Consider the following 26047-nt stretch of genomic DNA (forward strand, 5'->3'; position numbering starts at 1 on the left):
ATATGGACAATACCAAAATAAATGATTTAATGACTCTGCTTCCTCACAGCAGAATCTGCAGAGCTGGGAAGATTGTATCCCCCATATATATAACATTCTATTCGTTGCAAGAATTTTGTATAGTAATTTATATTTAAAAATGAGAAGTTTTGATTCCGGCATTGTTTTGCGTATCAATTCATAAACCATGTAATGTGCCATAGAATGGGTACATCCAAAATCTCTTCCCAACTATTTTGCAATTTATATGGCACAGCTGTCAGTTTTTTGGTCCTTAAATGAAATTGGTATGTTTTTATTTATCACACTTTTCTTTAACCATTTATGTTCTTTAATACAGGGCCGACATACAAGTTCCTTGGCACCATTTATTTGAGGATTGTGTGTAATAAAGTGAATTCACAGTTAAAGCAACAGTTTGTTTTATTAGATATTTGAATGATAAAAAGGAAGTCTGCAGACCTGCTACCCTCTGGAAGTGTGTGCAGGCTTTGTCATCTGGAGCTGAAACGAGGCCCCAACAGCCCTCACATATGTACAGCGTTCCCAGGAGTGGCAAATATGTTTATTGTCCTGCAAAAGTATTTTTAATGTACCAAGGGCATTTCCTGGCTACCCATCCACATTGTTCAGGTCAAACTGATGTTTGTTCTCCACAGTGAATGTATGTAGCGACAAAAATCAGGGTGATTCATCAGCCAACCAAGGCCAAGGAATTGCAAGAGAGATGACCTGGAGGATGTTCCAGACGTCAGCTTTTTATGTAGCAGAAAAGCACCGATGGGTGGCTATCAAGAACAAATAAAACATAGTCTGTAAATACATTATAATTACTCATTAATTTTATGCATGCTCCAATTTATTTTAGGATTGGAGATATTTAGGCCGACAGATTGTGTTATCCATTTCCATTGCTTACTCACAGATGGTGGAGAGTGCATGTTTAGGAGAGATGGTGGCTGACAAGGAAAAAATAAAACGCAACATGCACACACACGGTCTCCCACACACGTATGTGAATATGTACAGTGCATTCGGAAATGATTCAGACCTCTACTTTTTCCACATTTTGTTATGTTACAGCCAAAAATGGATTAAATTGTTTTTTTGCCTTCAATCTACATTAATACCCCATAATGACAAAGCGAAAAACATTTTTTTAAAGTTTGAAAATGTATTACAAATAAAAAAGTTAAATCACATTCACATAAGTTTTCAGACACTTTACTCAGTATGTTGTTGAAGCCCCTCAAGTCTTCTTGGGTATGACGCTACAAGTTTGGCACACCTGTATTTGGGGAGTTTCTCCCATTCTTCTCTGCAGATCCTCTCAAGCTCTGTCAGGTTAGATGGGGAGCATCGTTGCACACCTATTTTCAGGTCTCTCCAGAGATGTTCTATCGGGTTCAAGTCCAGGCTCTGGCTGGGCCATTCAAGGACATCCATTGTCTTGGCTGTGTGCCTAGGGTCGTTGTCCTGTTGGAAGGTGAACCTTCGCCCCAGTCTGAGGTCCTGAGAGCTCTGGAGCAGGTTTTCATCAAGGATCTCTCTGTACTTTGCTCCGTTCATCTTTCCCTCAATCCTGACTAGTCTCAGATCCTGCCTCTGAAAAACATCTCCACAGCATGATGCTACCACCACCATGCTTCACCGTAGGGAAAGGGGCATACTTAGTCAGGAGTACAGCTGAATGCATTCAACTGAAATGTGTCTTCCGCATTTAACCTCTGAATCAGAGAGGTGCGGGGGGCTGCCATCCACATCTTAGTCGTCCAGGGAACAGAGGGTTAACTGCCTCAGGAGCAGAACAGATGGTGCCAGGTTTCCTCCAGACGTGATGCTTGACATTCAGGCCAAAGAGTTCAATCTTGGTTTCTCATGGTCTGAGTCCTTTAGGTGCCTCATGGTCTGAGTCATGGTCTGAGTCCTTTAGGTGCCTTTTGGCAAACCCCAAGCGGTCTGTCATGTGCCTTTTACTGAGGAGTGGCTTCCGTCTACCCACTCTATGATAAAGGCCTGATTGGTGGAGAGTGGCAGAGATGGTTGTCCTTCTGGAAGGTTCTCCCATCTCCACAGAGTTACTCTGGAGCTCTGTCAGCGGGACCATCGGTTTCTTGGTCACCTCCCTGACCAAAGCCCTTCTCAACCGATTGCTCAATTTGGCCGGCGGCAAGCTCTAGGAAGAGTCTTGGTGGTTCCATTTAAGAATGATGGAGGCCACTGTGTTCTTGAGGCCCTTCAATGCCACACACATGTGTTGGTACCCTTCCCAATATCTGTGCCTCGACACAATCCTGTCTCAGCACTCTACGGACAATTCCTTCGACCTCCTGGCTTGGTTTTTGCTCTGACATGCACTGTCATCTGTGGGAGCTTATATAGACAGATGTGTGCCTTTCCAAATTGTGTCCAATCAATTGAATTTACCACAGGTGGACTCCAATCAAGTTGTAGAAAAATCTCAGGGATGATGAATGGAAACATGGTGCACCGGAGCTCAATTTTTAGTCTCATAGCAAATGCTCTGAATACTTATTTAAATAAGATACCTGTATTTTTTTGGGGAATAAATTCACAAACATTTCTAAAAACCTGTTTTCACGTTGTCATTATGGGGTAGTGTGTAGATTGATGAGGAAATGTTTTAATTGAATCAATTTTAGAATGTTTTAATTTAATCAAATTTAGAATAAAGGTATAACTTTCCGAATGCACTGTAAATACATTGTAATTAGTTGTTTATTTTATGTACGCTCCATTTCATATGTGGATAGTTTGTGGGGAAATTGTGTGCTTTTGTCTGAGTTACAAAACATGACTCTCACAGGCCCAATGTAAATAAATAAAATAAACACGTTATATATGTTCCATTTTATTTGAGGAAAATGTAATAATATAATATGCAATAAAGTACATTCACAGTTAAAGCAATGTCTTTGGTTTATTGGATATTTCTCCAAATAAAACTTGTGATCAAAAGGAAGTTGGCAGACCTTCAACCCTCGGGGCATGTGCAGGTTGTCATCTGGATCTGAAAAATAGAGAGATGGAGGGAGGGGAGGAAGAGTGCAGTTCAAAGGTTTATCATTAATAACTGACAATAGAGTGATCACCAGTTACTGTATTGTCAAATGCCTTTCCATATATTGTTTCAGTATTTATCTGTATTTTTTATATATGCACATGTTTACTGCTCTAGGATTATAGTTATTGCTTGGATAACCTTATTTACTATTATGTATTGATTTTTTATTCACTGGAAGAATTATCACTGAATTATCATAGTGAATAATTGTAATCCTTGTTTGTGTCAATTAATGGGTTGCCAACTGGCGATTTGACACGAAAATTAAATCATTCATTCATTAATTCCAGTTTGTCAACAAATTAATAATTGATATGTTGGATTCATATAAAACACACATCCAGGTTAAAGAATAGCACTAAATCAAATTTTGATTTAGTCATATTAAGATTAGATTAGATTTTTGGTTGCGATGGAGACACAAATCCAACATATACATTATTAATTTGTAGACAAACTGAAATTAAGGCCAGACTAAGTCAGTGGAACAGATGGAACTATCCAAGCAGAAGATCCAAACATCTCCTTCAATATGTTGATATTTGGTTGCTTTGACAACCAAACATAATTCAATATTCAGTTTGTCTTTAGGTTGCCACTAGATAAACTGTCTAAACTAGCTAGCTGCAGTGTAAACCATGCAACTAGCTAACGTTAGCTAGATCAACAAGTAGGTCCACCATAGCATCGTAATAACAAGAGGCCTATTGCAACCATCGATGGCACTATATTATCGCCAATTGAGAGCTCGTTATGTGCCATCAATTACCATCCATATATGCTAAATTCACTGCCACAGCTGATCTCAAATGCAACCATTATTGGTCACCTCTACCGCTCCCTAAAATATGTCGGTTTCGCCTAAGTCAGAGATCCATTTCTAATGACGAGATGATCATGTCTTAGCCCTAACAGTGAGAGTCGCCCCAAAGGCAGGAAAGCAGGCGACGAGTTTAGGTCTGCATATTAAACCTATAGAAACACATTGGGCTTATTTTGGCGAGAGAGAGCCTTCTCGCTTTGCCTCTTTCTCTCTGCCTTAGTCCTGCTTGCAACCAAAGTCTTTCAATATATGTTCGCCCTCTGGTTGGCATTGTCTTCGAGCAATTTAGTCCTTTAAACATTTTTAAAAACAGACTAAGGGCAATTTATCTATTTTACAAGCATTCTGTACAATAGAAATAAAGTATATAATTTTTGGCCATTCACAAGGCTCATTTGAATTTCTTGATGCACCATGAATATGCACTGCAACAAAAGAGTTATCAAATTAAAATCCGACATATGTATTTAGTTAAGAGATCTCTAAATAATCGTTTTCATTATAGCACATTGGTAGAAGTCAGTGACAAAACCCTGGATTGGAGAGCAAATGGATAGCTGTAGATGAATTAACTCTCCAGTAGGAGACGCTGCCCAGCCTATTGGTTTTTATATATTTTTTAAGTACCGAAGAAAAAAAGTAACGTTGTTTCAAAAGGTACAAATTCAACATATTTTATAGAAGCGTTTGTCTATGTTGAAAATTGGTTACCATGATGACATACTCCTGTTTGTTGAAATCTCACCCTCAAAACAATTTTGGATGACTTTTTTCAAATCCATTGTATTTTCCACTAGATTCCATGTCACAATATGTTGATTCAACCAGTTTGTGCCCAGTCTGTATCTTTTGACAATTGCTTACACTGTGCCAATGTATCCCCAGCCCCACCCCCTTCCACTATCCATCCATCCGTCCTTCCTCATTAGTAATTAGACTAGATGATTAGCACAATTGGGTCTGTAATGAGTCTATATCATAACCAGATCCAAATGGCAGGGGCAGTTAGAATCAGTGTTCTAAATGGCACTCTACTCCTTATATTGTGCACTACTTTTGACTAGGGCCCATGAGGCTTTTGACCATGGTTATTGCTAACCAGGCTGAAATTATGAACAATATGTTTGGTTGGCATAACGACAACATGTACAACGCAGAACATTCAATGATGCTAGTGTTGTCATTTATACAATTCAGTAAAAACTCTGGAGGCAGAGCGAGAATACATATGTGATTGTTAGTAAATGTGTGAGTTTGTTGCTTTATTCACACTATAGGGCCAACCTGATCTGTACTGCACTGGCTCAGACATCTTATTTTTACATTGTCCTTTCATCCATTCTATGGTGGAGAGATAACCAGGCCAGCCCAGTACAGCTCAACTTGTATTGGCCCTATTGTGTGAATTAGGGTTGTGTGTGTGTGTGTGTGTCCTGTCCTTCCTAGTCTCACATCGTCCGTGGGGTTGGCTGAGTGATTGAGTGTGTATGTGTCCTGTCGTCACTGGTCTCACCTCATCTGTGGGGTTGGCCATTTTGGGCTTGGGTTCTTTCCCAGGGCTGTCTACTGCGTCCAGATCAGTCAGCTCCATGTGGAACAGATAGAAGATGAAACCATAGAATGCTGGGCCCAGACCGTTACACAGACCACGGATACCTGTTATCATCCCCTGGACCACATCTAGAGACAGACAATGAAGAGGTTACACAATGATCGAACACAGTAAACATACTACAAATTAGGGTGGTCCATTGCAATAAACAAGCTGAACTTTGCACGTACCACCGTGATAACGCTGGCTTACTTAAAATGCTGATAAACGGGAGATTACATGAACCTGCGCGTTAAAATAAACTTGATTTCAACCAAAACCCCTCAAGGATAAACCAGCAGTTCAGTTGAGGGTCAAGTGATTATAATAACAGACAGCTGCTTCTAGGGTACATTTGACATTTTCACAAAAAATAAATGTTGACTACATTTTCATTTGATAAAAAAAAATAGGCCTTTATAATCTAACTTAATCAAGTTTGACTTGATTTAGTTACACATTTGAAATATGGACAGTCCAGGGATATTTTACACCCAATCGTGATAAGAACTGACCATAACACACATTTTTACTTTAAAGACAGTTGTCAGGGTAGCCTAGTGGTTTGGACTAGAAACCGAAAGGTTGCAAGATTGAACCTCGAGCTGAGAAGGTAAAAATCTGCCCCTGAACAAGGCAGTTAACCCACTGTTTCTAGGCCGTCATTGAAAATAAGAATTGGTTCTGACTTGCCTAGTTAAATAAAAAGGTAAAATAAAAAATGTAATGGATTAAATAAATTTGAAAAATAATAAGAGTAGGCTAGATCAACATTAGTTTTTAATTCGTAAACAGGGAAATAAACCTACTTTCTTTCAGTTATACGGAATGATTGTCAAATAGATCCGCCCAAAAAAGTAGGATTAAGTTGTTTCCGATGATAATATCCACCAGAGGGCGAAATTACTTGAAAAATGCTTGATACAGTAGCAAGCAGGATTAAGGTAACAGAGAGCGGTAATGAGGTGACCAATAAAGATTGCAATTGAGATAAACTGTGCGGGTGAATTTAGCTCATATTTAGCTCATATTGACGGTTTAACGAGAGATCTGCTGGCGATAATCTGGTGGCCATCGATGGTTGCAATAGACCCAAAGGCTTTATAGGGCATTCATAACACCTTCACAAGGACGAGATGAACGCTTCAGAAATCATTTATAAGCTCACCATTGGGGTTGAAATCTTTAGAGCAAGTAGCCTATACTATGCATTGTATATTATATAGACAAACATTTCAGATCTGAAAAAAAGGGGGACCATTTCTGATTAGGGCAGTCTTATATTGGTATGTGGTAGTAGTAGCTCACCCTGCTGGTCTGAGTCTGCGTTGCGAGACAGGATGGCACTAATAGCTGGGAAGGTGATGCTAGACATGGCCGCTACCGCTACTGCTGCCCACATCATCCTAACGGGAGAGAGAAAACACAATTCCATTTTCCCGAACATTTGCATGTGTCTGTGTGCGCCGAGAGACACCTCAGCTCAAACCAAACAATCGCTGTAGAAAAATGTGGTTTTCATTTGAGGTAATTCTTCAACAAAGTATTTTCCAACTCCGGAGAGGAATCAGCAGGCAACAAATCAGACTGTACACACACAGTACACTGAAAAGGTCATATAGTCAGGAGGTGGAAACATGGAAATCCTCCTCACAGACTGATATCACAGAGACAGGACTAATCTGGCCTGTATTCAACCTCTCTTCAATGCATCTATCAAAGTCAACACTAACAACAGTAACCATAATAAGACAACATTCAGAGCATCAGGACTGCATCAGGACTACTTTCTTTCCCGTCCTCTCAGTCCCCTGGTTCAAACCATTAACAATAGATTAGTGTTAAAGCCAGAACAATAAAGTCAAAAATCAACTGTCCTCTGCTGACCCCATGATAAAGGATCCTCGCAGAGTGACCTGTTCAGTGCTGTGGATTATTGGGGTACACTAGATACAATGCTCTGGTTAGTGAACTGTATTGTTGTTGGTGTTATGCTGCGCTCTAATGGCCTGACAGGATAGCGCCGTTTAATGTGACACGATATACTTTGTCAACTCATGGAAATTGTATTCCCATTTCATTTTGAGTTGATTAGAAGAAAAGAAAGCAATGTCTGCTCACGGTCTGCTGACTGCTCCACAAAACGTGGTGCTTAAAGGGGTTATTGTGACCAATATGTTATTGTTAATGTTATGTTAATATGGCCTGGGTCAAGATTAGTGATAGGCACAGTACATTAAAAGGTAGTTGGTATTGACCATGGTTGTGATCCGAAGCCATACCAGGGTTATGGTTAGTGAATTACAGTAAGTGACATTATAGGGACGTAGTTGGTACTGACCATGGTTGTGATCCGAAACCGTACCAGGCCAGCTGTAATATCTGGAAGCCCAGGCCCAGTAGGATGGTGTTCTTATTCGCTATGGAGCGCATCAGGATCCCGAGAACCACCGTCTGACACAGAGAACACAGCAGGTAATCTATCGATCAATCATTTATTTATTACAGATATGTCAACAACTCTAGGACTTCCGAAAAGACATCACAACTGTATAACAAGTATCAAAAAGTCACCAACCTGAGCCACGATGGAGAGGATGCCCACCACAGCGATGAAGGCTGCAACTGTCTCTGACCTGAACCTTATCACCTGGGGAGAATATACAGTTTAGCGGAGACATACAGTATATACACTGAACAAAAATATAAAACGCAACATGTAAAGTGTTGGCCCTATGTTTCATGAGCTGAAATAAAAGATCCCAAAAATGTTATATGCGCACAAAAAGCTTATTTCTCAAATTTGTTTAAATCCCTGTTTGTGAGCATTTCTCCTTTGTCAAAATAATCCATCCACCTGACAGGTGTGGCATATCAAGGAGCTGATTAAATCAAATCAAATGTATTTATATAGCCCTTTGTACATCAGCTGATATCTCAAAGTGCTGTAGAGAAACCCAGCCTAAAACCCCAAACAGCAAGCAATGCAGGTGTAGAAGCACTCCCTAGAAAAAACTCCCTAGAAAGGCCAAAACCTAGGAAGAAACCCAGAGAGGAACCAGGCTATGTGGCGTGGCCAGTCCTCTTCTGGCTGTGCCGGGTGGAGATTATACAGAACATGGCCAAGATGTTCAAATGTTCATAAATGACCAGCATGGTCAAATAATAATAATCCTGACCCCTCCTGTCTCAGCCTCCAGTATTTATGCTGCAGTAGTTTATGTGTCGGGGGGCTAGGGTCAGTTTGTTATATCTGGAGTACTTCTCCTGTCCTATCCGGTGTCCTGTGTGAATTTATGTATGCTCTCTCTAATTCTCTCTTTCTTTCTCTCTCTCAGAGGACCTGAGCCCTAGGACCATGCCTCAGGACTACCTGGCATGATGACTCCTTGCTGTCCCCAGTCCACCTGGCCGTGCTGGTACGGTACGGTACGTACCAGTCAAAAGTTTGGACACACCTACTCATTCAAGGGTTTTACTTTATTTTTTACTATTTATAGTAATAGTAATAGTAATAGTGAAGACATCAAAACTATGAAATAACACACAAGGAATCATGTAGTAACCAAAAGTGTTCAACAAATCAAAATATGTTCGTATGTATGTAAACATACACATATATATGGCAGCTTCATTAAATAGTACCCACTAAACACCAGTCTCAACGTCAAAGTGACTCCGGGATGCTGGCCTTCTAGGCAGAGTTGCAAAGAAAAGATTTAGAAGAAAGTTCTTTGTTTCTGGCCATTATGAGCCTGTAATCGAACCCACAAATGCTGATGCTCCAGATACTCAACTAGTCCAAAGGCCAGTTGTATTGCTTATTTAAATCAGAACAACAATTTTCAGCTGTGCTAACATAATTGCAAAAGGGTTTTCTAATTATCAATTAGCCTTTTAAAATGATAAGCAGGCTTGTTTTCGAGTTGCTGTGCGTTTTGTTGCCAACCTATTTTGCTACCTGACAACTTTACGTTTTTCACTTTTTAATTACCGTTCATATATTTATTTATTTTTTCCTCAACTTTTTCACTCTGGACGCTTTATCTGGACACGATTTGTCAGGACCTCCAACAGCCGAAGCTAAGTAGTAACAGTAACATGATGCCTTCTAATTGTCGTCGCTGTACTCGCCTTACGGCGAGGATAGCTGTGCTACAAGCCCAGCTTCAGACGCAGACGCAGCTTCAGATACCATCGATCACCACATTCCTTTTGGAGAGATTGGAAACCCAAATTGGTCTACACGGACATGTTCTGGTCTGGTTTAGATCTTATCTGTCGTAAAGATATCAGTTTGTCTCTGTGAATGGTTTGTCCTCTGTCAAATCAACTGTAAATTTCGGTGTTCCTCAAGGTTCCGTTTTAGGACCACTATTGTTTTCACTATACATTTTACCTCTTGGGGATGTTATTCGAAAACATAATGTTAACTTTCACTGCTATGCGGATGACACACAGCTGTACATTTCAATGAAACATGGTGAAGCCCCAAAATTGCCCTCGCTAGAAGCATGTGTTTCAGACATAAGGAAGTGGATGGCTGCAAACTTTCTATTATTAAACTCGGACAAAACAGAGTTGCTTGTTCTAGGTCCCAAGAAACAAAGAGATCTTCTGTTGAATCTGACAATTAATCTTAATGGTTGTACAGTCGTCTCAAATAAAACTGTGAAGGACCTCGGCGTTACTCTGGACCCTGATCTCTCTTTTGAAGAACATATCAAGACCATTTCGAGGACAGCTTTTTTCCATCTACGTAATATTGCAAAAATCAGAAACTTTCTATCCAAAAATGATGCAGAAAAATTAATCCATGCTTTTGTCACTTCTAGGTTAGACTACTGCAATGCTCTACTTTCCGGCAACCCGGATAAAGCACAAAATAAACTTCAGTTAGTGCTAAATACGGCTGCTAGAATCCTGACTAGAACCAAAACATTTGATCATATTACTCCAGTGCTAGCCTCTCTACACTGGCTTCCTGTCAAAGCAAGGACTGATTTCAAGGTTTTACTGCTAACCTACAAAGCATTACATGGGCTTGCTCCTACCTATTCTGGAGTGATAAGGGTAGAAAGCTATGTACAATGTTACATTTTACATATTTAATAATTAATAAAAAATGAAAAGCTGGAATGTCTTGAGTAAATAAGCATTCAACCCCTTTGTTATTGCAAGACTAAATAAGTTCAGGAGTAAAAACGTGCTTAACAAGGCACATATAAGTTGTCAGCAATTTTGATGAGTCGTGCATGGCCACGCAATCGTGGGTGAACAGGGAGTACAGGAGGGGACTAAGCACACACCCCTGTCAGAGTTGCGGTGGTGATGTTGCCTACCCTCACCACCTGGGGTAGGCCTGTCAGTAAGTCCAAGATTAAGTTTCAGAGGGAGGTGTTCAGTCCCAGGTCCTAAGCTTGATGACGAGCTTGGAGGGATCAATGGTGTTGAACGCGAAGCTGTAGTCAATGAACACCATTCTCACATAGGTATTCCTCTTATAAGGGTGGATGAAGGCAATGTGGAGTACAATTGGGATTGCGTCGTTTATGGATCTGTTGTGACGGTACACAAATTGGAATGGGTCTAGGGTGTCTGGGATGATGTGTACCATAACCAGCCTTTCAAAGCACTTCATGATTACATATGTGAGTGCTACAGGGCGGAAGTCCTTGTGCCATGCTGCCTTAGAGTTCTTGGGAACAGGAATGATGTTGCTCAGTTTAAAACGTGTGGGGATTACAGACTGGGACAAGGAGAGGTTGAAAATGACCTGCCCTGCACATGCTGAGAACGCGCCCTAGATTACTGTTCGGCCCCCTGCCTTGACAGTGCTCACCTGATTAAAGACTTCACTCACGTCGACCTCGGAGAGCGAGAACATCCAGTCCTGGTGACGGTGATGTAATCGGTCGGAGTCTCAAAACATAATCCAATCAGCGCTAAAAAAGCAGTCCTGTAGCATAATCTGTGATTTTGATGACCATTTATTTTCTCAATGGAGCGAGTCACTGGTACTTCCTGTTTGAGCTCCTGCTTGTAAAATTGTAGTGCTTTTTGAGGTCGGTTCGGTCTCAGTTTGATTATTTAAAAAATAATAGCGGTTTTCAATGTATTTTAATTTTTTACATTAAAAGCACTATGAATTGTGGGTTGAATGCTGTAACACAGAATCAAACAATTAATAAAAGTTCCATGATAATTATTCACATTACTTTAATAAAATAGTTCAGTTGTTGTGTATATTACATTTGTTTTATTTGATGACTATTTTATTCAAAGTGATCTAATCTCTGTAGAGCTGCTGCCTTCAAAGTAAATAAGGCATACTTTTATGACTGTTGAATACCAACCATCAATCACTTAGATCATATATTTTCAGGTAGATACCTTGGGAAGCAACAGTTGCTCTCTATATCACCTCATGATTGCGCATTCTTCTCTCTTCTGTAGCAGGTGTAAAAGAAACAGACCGGACAAGTATATGCGCAGTGGATTATGGTCATTGTAGTAAGTTTAGCCCAAAAAGTAACTATTTAGAATATTGGTCTGTTGGTAACAACAACTCCTTGTGCATGTGCGCATTGGGCTCACAGAGAAAAACAGAACGAAATGGAATTCAAATTATTGAACCAATGTTGGTCAATTCGTTGTTTAAAAAACACCTCAGCACTAGTAAACAGGAAGCAGGAGTTTGGAGTCATGATCGGATTTGCAGAATGGGGGAAGAGTATATATACGTTAACCCATTGGGTCAAAAGTAGTGTACTTTAAAGGGAATATTGTGTAATTTGAGTCATAGACAGTGGGTCCGACTGGTCTTACTTGTTCTCTAACTGAGTAGTTCTCATTGGGACAGAACAGACCATGTTGTTGACACTAGAACAACAGTAGCCCAACTTGGCCACATTCTGAGGAAGTTAAGTTGGAAAAAGGAGTTGAGGAAATCCAACAAACTCCCCCAGTAGGTGAATTTACAGATATGACCACATTGTGGTATTTTTGTACTCTGAACTTTTGTGGGTGAAAACACAAGGATTTCTCTCAACTAGAAATGTGCTAATGAATCACTGAATCTACTCACCAACATATGCTATTCAAAACACCTGCTAACGCTGTGCATGCAACATACTGCCGTTTACAACTTCTCCAACTGTCCCACAGGTCACAGAAATATAGGGGGTAGGTTTGAGACTAGGAGTTGATTTGGTTCTGGTGAGTACCTGTCTACCTCTAGGAGGAGATGCCTAGGGGGTAGCAGTGCTTGACTTGGACTGCACTGTTTATATTTAGGTGCAGGAGCTCTATAATACTTTTGAGCTAATATTCTATAGGAAGAACAGGAGCTCAAGCAGTAGAACATTTGAGGGGCCGGCACTCAGCTCCGATGAGCTCTTGCCCAATTTGAGGCTTAAGGGTTAGAGGAAGAAGCTAGAGTACTGTTCGCCCTCAGGGAGGTAAGGGGTTAGGGTTTAGAGGATGAGTTTAGGGGGTAGGGTGTATTTGGGATCAGCACTTGTCTAAGATAGAAGAAGAAGCTGGAGTACTGTCCTGCCTCAGGCAGGTAAGACAGGAACACTGTGATGCAGATGAGAAGCACCGTGGAGTCCTGGCCCACCTTACGCAAAGACTGGAGGGGAGACGAGAAACACAACACATTAGATTCACATTCATTTTATTGCCACACAAACACTGATTGGTTGTCCTGTTCCCAAGAGATGGGTGCTCCCCTCAGGCAGAGTAGTATCTAAGAGTACATTCTAGTATACTACAGGTCAATACTGAGAAGGGGTCTATCCGCGCCAAGGAGATAAGAGCTCCCCAGGAGGTCAAGTACAGTAGTATAATATAGTATAGTCAGTTATAGTACTATAGTATAGCATAGTACTCACAGTGACAGGGTCAGCCTGTTCCCAGGATATGGGTGCTCCCCAGGAGGCAGTATAGTAAGAATTAAGAATTCCCTTCACTGGAACTAGGGAGCCTAGCCCAAACCATGAAAAACAGCCCCAGACCATTATTGCTCCTCCACCAACCTTTACAGTTAGCACTATGCATTCGGGCAGGTAGCGTTGTTCTGGCATCCGACAAACCCAGATGTGTCAGTCAGACTGCCAGATGGTGAAGTGTGGTTCATTGTTTACACTTCTCTAGAGTCCAATGGCAGCGAGCTTTACACCACTTCAGCTGACACAGGGCATTGTGCATGGTGATCTTATGCTTGTGTGCGGCTGCTCCACCATAGAAAACCATTTCATGAAGCTCCCGATGAACAGTTATTGTACTGATGTTGCTTCCAGAGCCAGTTTGGAACTCGGACTGAGCGGTGCAACCGAGCACAGACTTTTACGTGCTACGCGGTCCCGTTCTGTGAGTTTGTGTGGCCTACCACTTCACAATAACAGCACTTACAGTTGACCGGGGCAGCTCTAGCAGGGCAGAAATTTGACTGACTTGTTGGAAAGGTGGCATTCTATGATGGTGTCACGTTGAAAGTCACTGAGCTGTTCAGTAATAATATAATAATAATAATAATATAATAATAATAATAATAATAATATATGCCATTTAGCAGACGCTTTTATCCAAAGCAACTTACAGTCATGTGTGCATACATTCTACGTATGGGTGGTCCCGGGAATCGAACCCACTACCCTGGCGTTACAAGCGCCATGCTCTACCAACTGAGCTACATACAGTAAGGCCATTCTACTGACAATGTTTGTCTATGGAGATTACATGGCTGTGTGCTCAATGTTTTACGCCTGTCAGCAATGGCTGTGGCTGAAATAGCTGAATCCACTAATTTGGGGTGTCCAAATACTTTTTTATATACAGTGGCTTTTGTTGCCTTACAACGTGGAATTAAAATAGATTTCGGGGGGGGTTGCATCACTTGATTTACACAACATGCTTATCACTTTGAAGATGCAAAATATGTTTTATTGTGAAACACAAGAAATTACAAAAAAACTGAAAACCTGAGCGTGCATAACTATTCCCCCCCCACCCAAAGTCAATACTTTGTAGAGCCACCTTTTGCAGCAATTACAGCTGCAAGTCTCTTGGAGTATGTCTCTATAAACTTGGCACATCTAGCCACTGGGATATTTGCCCACTCTTCAAGGCAAAACTGCTCCAGCTCCTTCAAGTTGGATGGGTTCCGATGGTGTACAGCAATCTTTAAGTCATAACACAGAGTTTCATTTGGATTGAGGCCTGGGCTTTGACTAGGCCATTCCAAGACATGTAAGTGTTTCCCCTTAATCTATTCGAGTGTTGCTTTAGCAGTATGCCTAGGGTCCTTGTCCTGCTGGAAGATGAACCTCCGTCTCAGTCTCAAATCTCTGGAAGAATGAAACAGGTTTCCCTCAAGAATTTCCCTGTATTTAGCGTAATCCATCATTCCTTTAATTCTGACCAGTTTCCCAGTCCCTGTCATTGAAAAACAGCCCCACAGCATAATGCTGTCACCGCCATGCTTCACTGTGGGGGTCGTGTTCTCGGGGTGATGAGCAACGTTTTCCTTGATGGACAAAAAGCTCCATTTTAGTCTCTTCTGACCAGAGTACCTTCTTCCATATGTTTGGGGAGTCTCCCACATGCCTTTTGGCGAACACCAAGCGTGTTCGCTTATTTATTTATTTAAGCAATAGCTTTTTTTCTGGCCACTCTTCCACAAAGTCCAGCTCTGTGGAGTGTATGGCTTAAAGTAGTATTTTTTTCTCATTTCCCTTACCCAATTTTGAATATTTTGTGTATGTCCATTACATGAAATCCCCCCAAAATCCATTTAAATTACACTTCCTCCACCCAAAGGTCTGACAAAGCTCCTATCAGAGGAACGACAGCAGACCCTAGGGGAAGGAGGAAGGGGGGGGTGAAGAGAGGGCGGGAAGAGAGAGTGAGAGAGAGGGAGGGTGAGAGGGAAAGAGGAGAGAGAAAGAGAAATAAAGAGAAGGAGGGAGACAGAAAGAGGAGAAAGGAGCAATAAAAAGTGAGGGAGAGAGGTAGGGACAGAAATAGAGGGGAGGGAGAGAGAGGAAAAAGAAGAGGGAGAAATAAAAAGGAGAGAGCGAGAGAGGAAGAGAGGAGAAGGAGAGAAGGGGGGAGAGAGGAAAAAGGAGAGAGAGAGAGAGGAAAGAGGGGCAAGAGGGAGGGAGGGTGAGAAAAAGGGAGAGCGGTAAACAGAAAAATAAAGAGGGAGAGGGAAGGAGAGAGGGAGTGAGAAAGAGAGAGGAACATTTTGAGGGAGAGAGGAGGAGGGGGAGAGAAAGAGGGAGACGGAGCGAGAGAGAGGAAGACAGAAAGAGATGGAGAGAGGAAGAAAGAGAGGAGAGAGAAAAAAGGAGAGGAGAGAAAAAGAGGAGAGAGGGAGAGGAGAGAGACAAAGGGGTGAAAGAAATGAGACCTCATTGAGCTGTGCACTGAGATACTGAGTAACTAACCACAGTTATGTAGTAGTCCATGCTCTACTTGCACATCATCATCTGCACATATATATCACTCCAGTGTTAATGCTGAATTGTAATTATTTTGCCACTATGGCCTATTTATTGCCTTACCTCCCTAATCTTACTACATTTGCACACACAGTATATATATAAAAATTAATGTAAAAAACTGTTGTTATCCTACCTAAAGTGTCCTGGCTCCAGGCTCGAGAGAAACAGGCTAGGCTGCAGTTAACTGTTGTTATCCTACCTAAAGTGTCCTGGCTCCAGGCTCGAGAGAAACAGGCTAGGCTGCTGTTAACTGTTGTTATCCTACCTAAAGTGTCCTGGCTCCAGGCTCGAGAGAAACAGGCTAGGCTGCAGTTAACTGTTGTTATCCTACCTAAAGTGTCCTGGCTCCAGGCTCGAGAGAAACAGGCTAGGCTGCAGTTAACTGTTGTTATCCTACCTAAAGTGTCCTGGCTCCAGGCTCGAGAGAAACAGGCTAGGCTGCAGTTAACTGTTGTTATCCTACCTAAAGTGTCCTGGCTCCAGGCTCGAGAGAAACAGGCTAGGCTGCAGTTAACTGTTGTTATCCTACCTAAAGTGTCCTGGCTCCAGGCTTGAGAGAAACAGGTTAGGCTGCAGTTAACTGTTGTCATCTTACCTTGACACCGTGAATAAGCCCATTCATCAGGAATGTGTGTTGAGGGAATGTTTCATGTAAGACCTGGGAAACAGACAAGACATCATCAACTGTTGTGTCCATACAGTAGCCTACAGTAAAGTGACCCACACAGTACAGTGACTGCTATACACTTCCGAGTTAGTCAAACTAAAGCAAAGGAAAGCACACACACACCCCACGCCAATATAAAGTGACACTGAGAAAACAGAACGGTTGTGTCCATATTAGTACAGTGTAACAGACCTATGTAATGACATACAGTGGCTCGTGTTGACTACAGTAACTTCAGTTAGTCAAACTACAGCACCCATTAACAATATCCTCTCCATTACCTAATAGTGACCTTTCTGTGTCTGAGATACCGAGGGAACAAACTCTCAGTTAGATAATGGAAACTGATGTAGAAAGGTTGAGGGGAGAGACTCTAGCACACTGTGTAAATAACACACTTAAAGTACACCTTGATTCTCTAACGAAATGTAGTCTGAAGCAAGCAGGCAGATGGTATAATTTCCCTCAAATTCACAAACAGAGGTCAGGCATGATGGTGAAAATGCAGCCTAAATCAATGTGATGCAGTTCAAAGTCTACAGCCAGTATTGGTGAGGAACTCCGTTTGAGAGCAGGTGAAGGAGGGGTCATTGACACCAGTACGATCATGACCCCGTGAGTGTTTAGACAGGACTAAGAGAACAAACACATACAGGGTTTAACTATTGGTCAGGAGGACATGGACCAAACCAAATGCAAAATGGAGAGGAGAAGCCATTCAAGGCCCCTAAAACAGGGTTACCCAAACTCAGTCTTGGGGCCCCCCTTGGGTGCACATTTTGGTGTTTACCCTAGCACTACACAGCTGATTGAAATAATGAAAGTTGATCATAAGTTGGTTATTTGAATCAGCTGTGTAGTGCTAGGGCAAAAAAAAAAAAAACGTGCACCATGGAGAGGCCCCGGGACCGAGATTGGGAAACACGGCCCTGAGAGAGTTTTCCTGCACAGATGCAGAATATAGTGGGTTTGTTGAGGCTGAGAGAGGCTCTGGCTGTGGCTAAGGAAAGTGGGAACCTCAGTGGGTGCAGTGAGAGGGTGATACATAACAAGAGTACTGTAACAGGAACAGGTGAATGGATAGAGCACAGTGGGAGCTCACTGTGCACCTAACTAAAGGAGGACCCGAGTGGAAACAGTGAAGCCAGCGTCTCTTTCCACTGCTCTCTGATTAACCCAACACGCAAATGTTAACCACCCCTGGGAGATCCAGTAAGTGGAACTGATTTTCATAGTCAGAATAAGCACCACTAACCCTCCACACAGACCAGGGTCGTGTTCAATAGGTGCGAAACCGAAGAAAACAGTCTGAAATGGAGTGAAATGAGGTATCTGAAGTTGTCCAGTAAGAAACACTCTAATGACCAACACATAGCACTGACTTCAAACAAATAATTTGAAACTGTCCATAATGTGGGCTGTAGATTTAGTTGATTTAGAAGGTTCCAGGAAATGGATGAAAAACAGATCTCAGGGTCCTGAACACAAACAATGCATTTTCAATTCATATTCACTACTATATAGTTTGTCTGATATGATTAGTCCCTCCATTGAGGGGAGTCGTGTGTGCCCGGATGTGTGTCTACAACATCTATAGTCGAACAACAAGCACTCACTAACCTTCTCTCTCCCACTCCCTTTGAGAAGCCCTTTCAAAAGCAAAAGACACCTTGATACACTACTTGATTTCTTTTTCATATTGCTCAGCCAAGTATCATCTGTCGACACTGAGCCTCTCATTCCCACAACACAGACTGCATTATCAGGCCCTGAACATTTGATTATCAATTAAATTATTCATAGCTGTTTGTGGAGCTGTTTGTTGGGAAATGTCACTCCCTGGTAGTCTGGTTGGGCTTAGGAGAGAATTATGAAGGAGTGGGGTGGGAGGAATGAATGTATTATAACCAGTCATTATGAATGCATTATAATGCATTAAACAGTCCTGTTTGGGGGGAGGGGATTATTAACATACATTTAGCAGACGCTCTTATCCAGAGAAACGTATAATGAACTTGTGTTAAGTAGGGCTGGGAATTGCCAGAGAATTTACGATACAATATTATCACGATACTTTGGTGACAATACAATGTGTAACAAAACTCACAATTCTATATGTACTGTGATTTTATTCATGGAAATAAAGTGCTGAAAACAAATTGGCTCCCTATTTAAAAAGAAGACGGAGAACCAGCTATGAAGGGAAAAAAGTGGATCTTTGGTGCAGGTACAACCAACTAGCGCAAAAAGAATATTGTGATATTGTGAAAACGATACATCGTCAAAAATAATATCCCGATATGTAACTGTATGGATTTTTCCCCCTTCACTTGTGTTTAGTGGCAGGTGTGGCTCAGAGACTTAAACAGAGATCTGAGATATTGATGAAAGACATTACATCGTAATGTAAGGCTCTGCGGTAGGCTGTGTATGTGGTTTCTCATGAGCAGTCACACCTTATAGTTATGAGAGTAGAGTTGAGTATTACTTCATTAAACCCAATTTTGGATTTTATTTAAAAAAAATCACAGCATGCATCATCAATAACAGGACACGCAACAATGACCAACACATTATGAAACATTTCAGTTGTAGTTTACCCTGATCATGGGCGGGGTGAGCAATGAGCATGTTGTCACGTTCTGACCTTTATTTCCTTTGTTTTGTCATTATTTAGTATGGTCAGGGCGTGAGTTGGGGTGGGCAGTCTATGTTTGTTTTTGTATGATTTGGGTATTTCTATGTTTCGGCCTAGTATGGTTCTCAATCAGAGGCAGGTGTCATTAGTTGTCTGATTGAGAATCATACTTAGGTAGCCTGCGTTTCACTGTGTGTTGGTGGGTCATTGTTCCTGTCTCTGTGTTTGCACCAGATAGGACTGTTTTGGGTTTTCACGTTTCTTGTTTTTGTATTCAGTTGTTCATGTGTACATTTACATATTAAAAGAACCATGGACACTTACCACGCCGCATATTGGTCCTCTGATCCTTTTCGCCTCTTCTCTTCGGAAGAGGAGGAGGAAATCCCTTACACATGTATTGTACAGGAAACTAACAAAGTGTCTTAATAGGGTGTTGGGCCACCACGAGCTGCCAGAACAGCTTCAATGGGCATTGGCATAAACTATCTGTAACTCTGTTGGAGGAATGCGACACCATTCTTCCACAAGAAATTCCATCATTTGGTGTGTTGTTGATGGTGGTGGGAAACTCTCTCAGCCACCGCTTCAAAATCTCCCACAAGTGTTCAATTGGGTTGAGATCTGGTGAACTGACACAAAGAGGCGTCTCAAAGGACCAAAGTTACCGAGACCTCTCCTTCTAGCCACGGTAGCCAAAATAAATGGGCAACTGGGCATTTTTATGTGACCCTACGTGTGATGGGATGTTTTAATTGCTTAATTAACTCAGGAACCACCTGCTTTCAATACACCTTGTATCCCTCTTTCACTCAAGTGTTTCCTTTATTTTGGCAGTCACCGGTACATCCCAACTGTATGTATCCCTAAGTCACCGGTACATCCAGACTGTACGTATCACGAAGCAAGGGAGGGGAGCAGTTGGGCTTAGGTGTGTGTGAGTCACACTTGAGCCCAGGTTGTGTTTAGTCTAGCATGAGGGGATCATGCGCATGACGCTTGTAACGCCAGGGTTGTGGGCTGGATTCCCACAGGGACCAGTACAAAAAGTATAAAAACTGTATGCACTCTCCACTGCAGTTTCACAAGCTCGGTCCACGGGGCCCTAAACGGTACACATTTTGGTTTTTGCCCTAACACTTCACAGCTGATTCAAATTATCAAAGCTTGATGATGAGTTGATTATTTGAATCAGCTGTGTAGTGCTAGGGCAAAAACCAAAATGTGCACCCCCTGAGGTCTCTAGGACAGTTAACCCTGCTCTACTGTAAGTCAATCTGGATAAGTGTGTCTGTTACATGACTCAAACGTAAACGCATGTGTTGTCTCTACAGTCTGTACATTATGTACCCTACTACAGTGGGGCAAAAAAGTATTTAGTCAGCCACCAATTGTGCAAGTTCTCCCACCTAAAAAGATGAGAGGCCTGTAATTTTCATCATAGGTACACTTCAACTATGACAGACAAAATGAGAGAAAAAAATCCAGAAAATCACATTGTAGGATTTTTAATTAATCGATTTGCAAATTATGGTGGAAAATAAGTATTTGGTCAATAACAAAAGTGTATCTCAATACTTTGTTATATACCCTTTGTTGGCAATGACAGAGGTCAAACATTTTCTGTAAGTCTTCACAAGGTTTTCACACACTATTGCTGGTATTTTGGCCCATTCCTCCATGCAGATCTCCTCTAGAGCAGTGATGTTTTGGGGCTGTTGCTGGGCAACACGGACTTTCAACTCCCTCAAAAGATTTTCAATGGGTTTGTGATCTGGAGACTGGCTAAGCCACTCCAGGACCTTGAAATGCTTCTTACGAAGCCACTCCTTCGTTGCCCGGGCGGTGTGTTTGGGATCATTGTCATGCTGAAAGACCCAGCCACGTTTCATCTTCAATGCCCTTGCTGATGGAAGGAGGTTTTCACTCAAAATCTCACGATACATGGCCCCATTCATTTGGATGCAGCTCAGCATTCTTTGTCCTCCAAACACAATGAGTTTCGAGGTCTATTTTGGTTTCATCTGACCATATGACATTCTCCCAATCTTCTTCTGGATCATCCAAATGCTCTCTAGCAAACTTCAGACGGGCCTGGACATGTACTGGCTTAAGCAGGGGGACACGTCTGGCAATGCAGGATTTGAGTCCCTGGCGGCGTAGTGTGTTAGTGATGGTAGGCTTTGTTACTTTGGTCCCAGCTCTCTGCATGTCATTCACTAGGTGGTTCTGGGATTTTTGCTCACCGTTCTTGTGATCATTTCGACCCCACAGGGTGAGATCTTGCGTGGAGCCTCAGATCGAGGGAGATTATCAGTGGTCTTGTATGTCTTCCATTTCCTAATAATTGCTCCCACAGTTGATTTCTTCAAACCAAGCTGCTTACCTATTGCAGATTCAGTCTTCCCAGCCTGGTGCAGGTCTGTTTGAGGTTGTGGACAGATGTCTTTTATATTGATAACAAGTTCAAACAGGTGCCATTAATACAGGTAACGAGTGGAGGACAGAGGAGCCTCTTAAAGAAGAAGTTACAGGTCTGTGAGAGCCAGACATCTTGCTTGTTTGTAGGTGACAAAATACCTATTTCCACCATAATTTGCAAATAAATTCATAAAAATCCTACAGCGTGATTTTCTGAAATTTTCCCCCTCATTTTGTCTGTCATAGTTGAAGTGTACCTATGATGAAAATTATAGGCCTCTCTCATCTTTTTAAGTGGGAGATCTTGCACAATTGGTGGCTGACTAAGTACATTTTTGCCCCACTGTATGTCATATAAAATATATTCACCCCACCCAGTATTGTAGTATATGCTCAATAGCATCTCATTACTGTGCAAGATCTTGAGAATCAGCTGTACATGTGATAGAAGAGTGCACTGCACATGTGATGGAAGAATGCACTGTGCATGCAGAGGGTTGCAATTCCATTGAATTGGGGATAGTTTAACCAAAATATACTACAAGACCTAGAATTGCCTTATGTGTATCCACACAAAAAAGGTTCACTGTTATAAGCTAACCTTTTTGATGAATTTATGCAAAATTTCCCCAAAAGTTGTTGTTCTTCCCCTGAACAAGGCAGTTAACCCACTGGTCGAGGCTGTCATTGAAAATAAGAATTTGTTCTTAACTGACTTGTATGAGGATTCTGTGTTATGCACTATAGCCCGTTACCATATATGTGATTGAATATTATCTGCTGTTGGCTGGTGTGGATGTATGTATGTATGTGTTATGCAACATAGCTGACTTGAAACATTATTAACAGTTTCAGGGCCATGGGCCTTTCTCATGATGGAATAATACAGAATAACATGAAGACAGGAACTGTGCAATGAGTTGGGGGGGGGCACATTCAGAACGTAGTGTTGTGAGAACAAACGGTCTTTTGTTAGATAACAGGAGCCAGGTGCGAGATAACGGTAGAGCATGAGCGCATAGATATTCTTGACAGCAACAGTTACATCAATCAACTGGAGCGCTCGGGGGCCGGGACCAGCTCTGCGCCAACAATCAACGATAGGCTGGGTGAGTCTAAACCACGCCCAGTCTCTACTCTGTGACAGGCCTGCTCGGAAGCAGGAATATTGAGGATTGTGGTGAATTGTGTTGATGAAGAACAGAAGAAGCGTGCGTGCACTGGATCTGGCAAAATTGTCCATGTCAGAAGTCAAATGTACTGATCTTCGGAGCAGGGCTCATGGCAAAGGAGTTATAGCTGGAGTCTCGTTGAATATAGATGATGAGTACCCTAGTCAGAAAATCACAGGAGTGGTCCGTGCACGTCGCCATACCCACATGGTAAATGGACGGAAGGAGAAAAAAGCCTTGGATATGAGAGTTATGCGGTGAGAGCATTTGTGTCCGAACCATTACAGTATGGAAATTGTAAAGGATATGATCACGTGTCAAATGTTTGCAGATGGGAGAAGTATGATTTTGAAGAATCTGTGAATGGAAAATGTTGCAACTGTGGTGGGGATTATACTCCAGACATCCTTGAGTGGTCCTGTTAGGGTGAAGGAAGTCGAGGATCAGGGCTGTACAGTGGTAATTTATGATATTTTATTTATTTTTACCCAAATGTTTTCCTTTTTTGGGATCCACATTATCCAACTGCACAGCAGGCGGCAGAATGCACATTTTATTGTTGCAAATGCCATTATACCATAAAAGAGCAAAAATCAAGCCATGAGGTCGAAGGAATTGTCTGTAGAGCTCTGAGACAGGATTGTGTCGAGGCACAGCTCTGAAGAAGGTTACCAAAACATTTATGCAGCATTGAAGGTCCCCAAGAACACAGTGGCCTACATCCTTCTTAAATAGAATTGGTCTGGCCTCCTGGCCAAACTGAGCAATCGGGGGAAAGGGGCCTTGGTCAGGGAGGTGACCAAGAACCCGATGGTCACACTGACAGAGCTCTAGAGTTCCTCTGTGGAGATGGGAGAAACTTCCAGAAGGACAACCATTTTGGCAGCACTCCACCAATCAGGCCTTTATGGTAGAGTGGCCAGAAAGAAGCCATTCCTCAGGAAAGAGCACATGACAGCCCGTTTGGAGTCGGTCAAAAAGCACCTAAAGGACTCTCAGACCAAGATTCTCTGGTCTGATGAAACCAAGATTGAACTCTTTGAATGTCAAGCGCCACGTCTGGAGGAAACCTGGCACCATCCCTACGGTGAAGCAGTGGTGGCAGCATCATGCTGTGGGGATGTTTTTCAGCGGCAGAGACTGGGAGACTAGTTAGGATCGAGGGAAAGATGAACAGAGCAAAAGTACAGAGATCCTTGATGAAAACCTGCTCAGGACCTCGGGCAAAGTTTCACCTTACAACAGGACAACGGCCCTAAGCACAAAGCCAAGACAACATAGGAGTGTTGAATGTCTCTGAATGTCCTTGAGTGGTAGAGCCAGATCCCGCACTTGAACTCAATAGAACATCGCTGTAGAGATATAAAATAAAAACAACTGTTTTTGCTTTGTCATTATGGGGTATTGTGTGTAGATTGATGGAAAAAAATAATTTAATCAATTTTAGAATAAAAGTATATGGACACCTGGTTGATTCATCACTCCAGAGAACGCGTTTCCATTGCTCCAGAGTTCAATGACGACGAGCTTTACACCACTCCAGCAGATGCTTGGCATTGCACATGGTGATCTTAGGCTTGTATGCAGCTGCTCGGCCATGGAAACCCATTTCATGAAGCTCCCGACAAACCTTTATTGTGCTGACATAACTCAAGGTAGTTTGAAACTCGGTAGTGAGTATTGCAACCAAGGACAGACGATTTTTACGCCCTTCAGTACTCGACGGTCCCAGTACTTCACAATAACAGCACTTACAGTTAAATGGGGCAGCTCAAACAGGGCACAAATATGATGAACTGACTTATTGGAAGGTGCCACGTTGAAAGTCACTGAGCTCTTCAGTATGGGCCATTCTAATGCCAATGTTTGTCTATGGAGATTGCATTGCATTTATACACGTCTGTAACGTGTGGCTGAAATAGCCAAATACATTAATTTGAAGAGCTGTCCACATACATTCAGGACTCTGACATTTTTATATTTCTTAAACAATATACACAAATAGGCTGAATAGTGAAGTGATTTCCCACAGTTAAAGTTCCCCAATATGAGCTATGACGCTAATATTTGTGTCAACGCTTCAGATTTGTAATCTGTATGCCCCTAATGCAATTTAAAGTCTAATACATGTGATTAACAGATTTACTTATTTTATGTCAAATAAACCAAATTGTCTTTCGTTGAATTTATATAAAATTCCTACCTTGTTAACTTGTGCTTTTACACCTGCATTGTTTGCTGTTTGGAGTTTTAGGCTGGGTTTCTGTACAGCACTTTGAGATATCAGCTGATGTACGAAGGGCTATATAAATAAATTTGATTTGATTAACCATCTATTCCAAATATGGCAGGATTCCACTATTTATATCTGTTTGAATCACTTTCATTGCTGGAACTTTTAAAGTCAAACCACTAATTCCACTATTGTGGCTAGTTTCACTCAGGTCCCATAACTGCCTTTTCTTCTTCTGTATAAAAATAAAATTTAAATAAACTTTATTTAACTAGGCAAGTCAGTTAAGAACAAATTATTATTTGCAATGACGGCCTAGCAGGTAACAGTGGGTTAACTGCCTTGTTCAGGGACAGAACGACAGATTTGTACCTTGTCAGCTCGGGGATTCAATCCAGCAACCTTTCAGTTACTGGCCCAATGCTCGAACCACTAGGCTACCTGCGGCCCCATAATGGAGGTCTGCAAAAACAAATGTTAAAGGTGCATGCTGCCACCGACTGTACTGGAGCACGTGATGAATAGTTTACAAACTTCAGAATAAAGGAAAAACAAACATTTAAAAAAACCTAAAGCCTCTTGCATTATCCTGTACTAAGTAAATGTAAAACAGCCCGCTCACTTCTAATAAACCATCCCAAAAATCCCTTCCAATCCTGTCCAACCTCAACCATTCCCTCTCTTCCACTTACTTGCTCCACTGATTCATCAACTATGTCCTCCAGACCTAAACCATTCACATTCGCTTTTGAATCCCACCTCATTTTGATCTATCTTCCTAAATAAAAAGAAACCCGCCTCTCCGGCATGAGACCTAGCCCTGATTGGCAGGCACTAGGAGGCAGAAGAGTAACCTCTAGATTTGATAGGTTCAGTAAAATGTTTGTATTATCAATCCAAAGTGTATTT

The 26047-nt window shown here is 41.8% G+C and overlaps 1 protein-coding gene across 2 annotated transcripts; it reads right to left on the reverse strand.

Annotated features, from left to right (window-relative positions):
• Nucleotides 1-1323: 1323 nt before the first annotated feature.
• LOC118394872 (hippocampus abundant transcript 1 protein-like) lies at nucleotides 1324-16792 on the reverse strand. 2 transcript variants are annotated; one of them, XM_035788485.2, is made up of 7 exons: nucleotides 13395-14011; nucleotides 13019-13132; nucleotides 8078-8149; nucleotides 7841-7953; nucleotides 6808-6905; nucleotides 5422-5588; nucleotides 1324-3031 (listed from the first exon to the last, which is right to left on the reverse strand). In XM_035788485.2, the coding sequence occupies exons 1-7, from the start codon at nucleotides 13584-13586 to the stop codon at nucleotides 2996-2998; spliced, it is 792 nt and encodes a 263-aa protein (XP_035644378.1). In that variant the 5' UTR covers nucleotides 13587-14011; the 3' UTR covers nucleotides 1324-2995. The 2 variants fall into 2 exon arrangements, with proteins under 2 accessions (XP_035644378.1, XP_035644379.1); XM_035788486.2 differs by lacking the exons at nucleotides 13019-13132; nucleotides 13395-14011 and adding an exon at nucleotides 16603-16792.
• Nucleotides 16793-26047: the final 9255 nt, after the last annotated feature.

Source organism: Oncorhynchus keta, chromosome 15 (assembly GCF_023373465.1).
Source record: "Oncorhynchus keta strain PuntledgeMale-10-30-2019 chromosome 15, Oket_V2, whole genome shotgun sequence".
Classification (NCBI taxonomy): domain Eukaryota; kingdom Metazoa; phylum Chordata; class Actinopteri; order Salmoniformes; family Salmonidae; genus Oncorhynchus; species Oncorhynchus keta.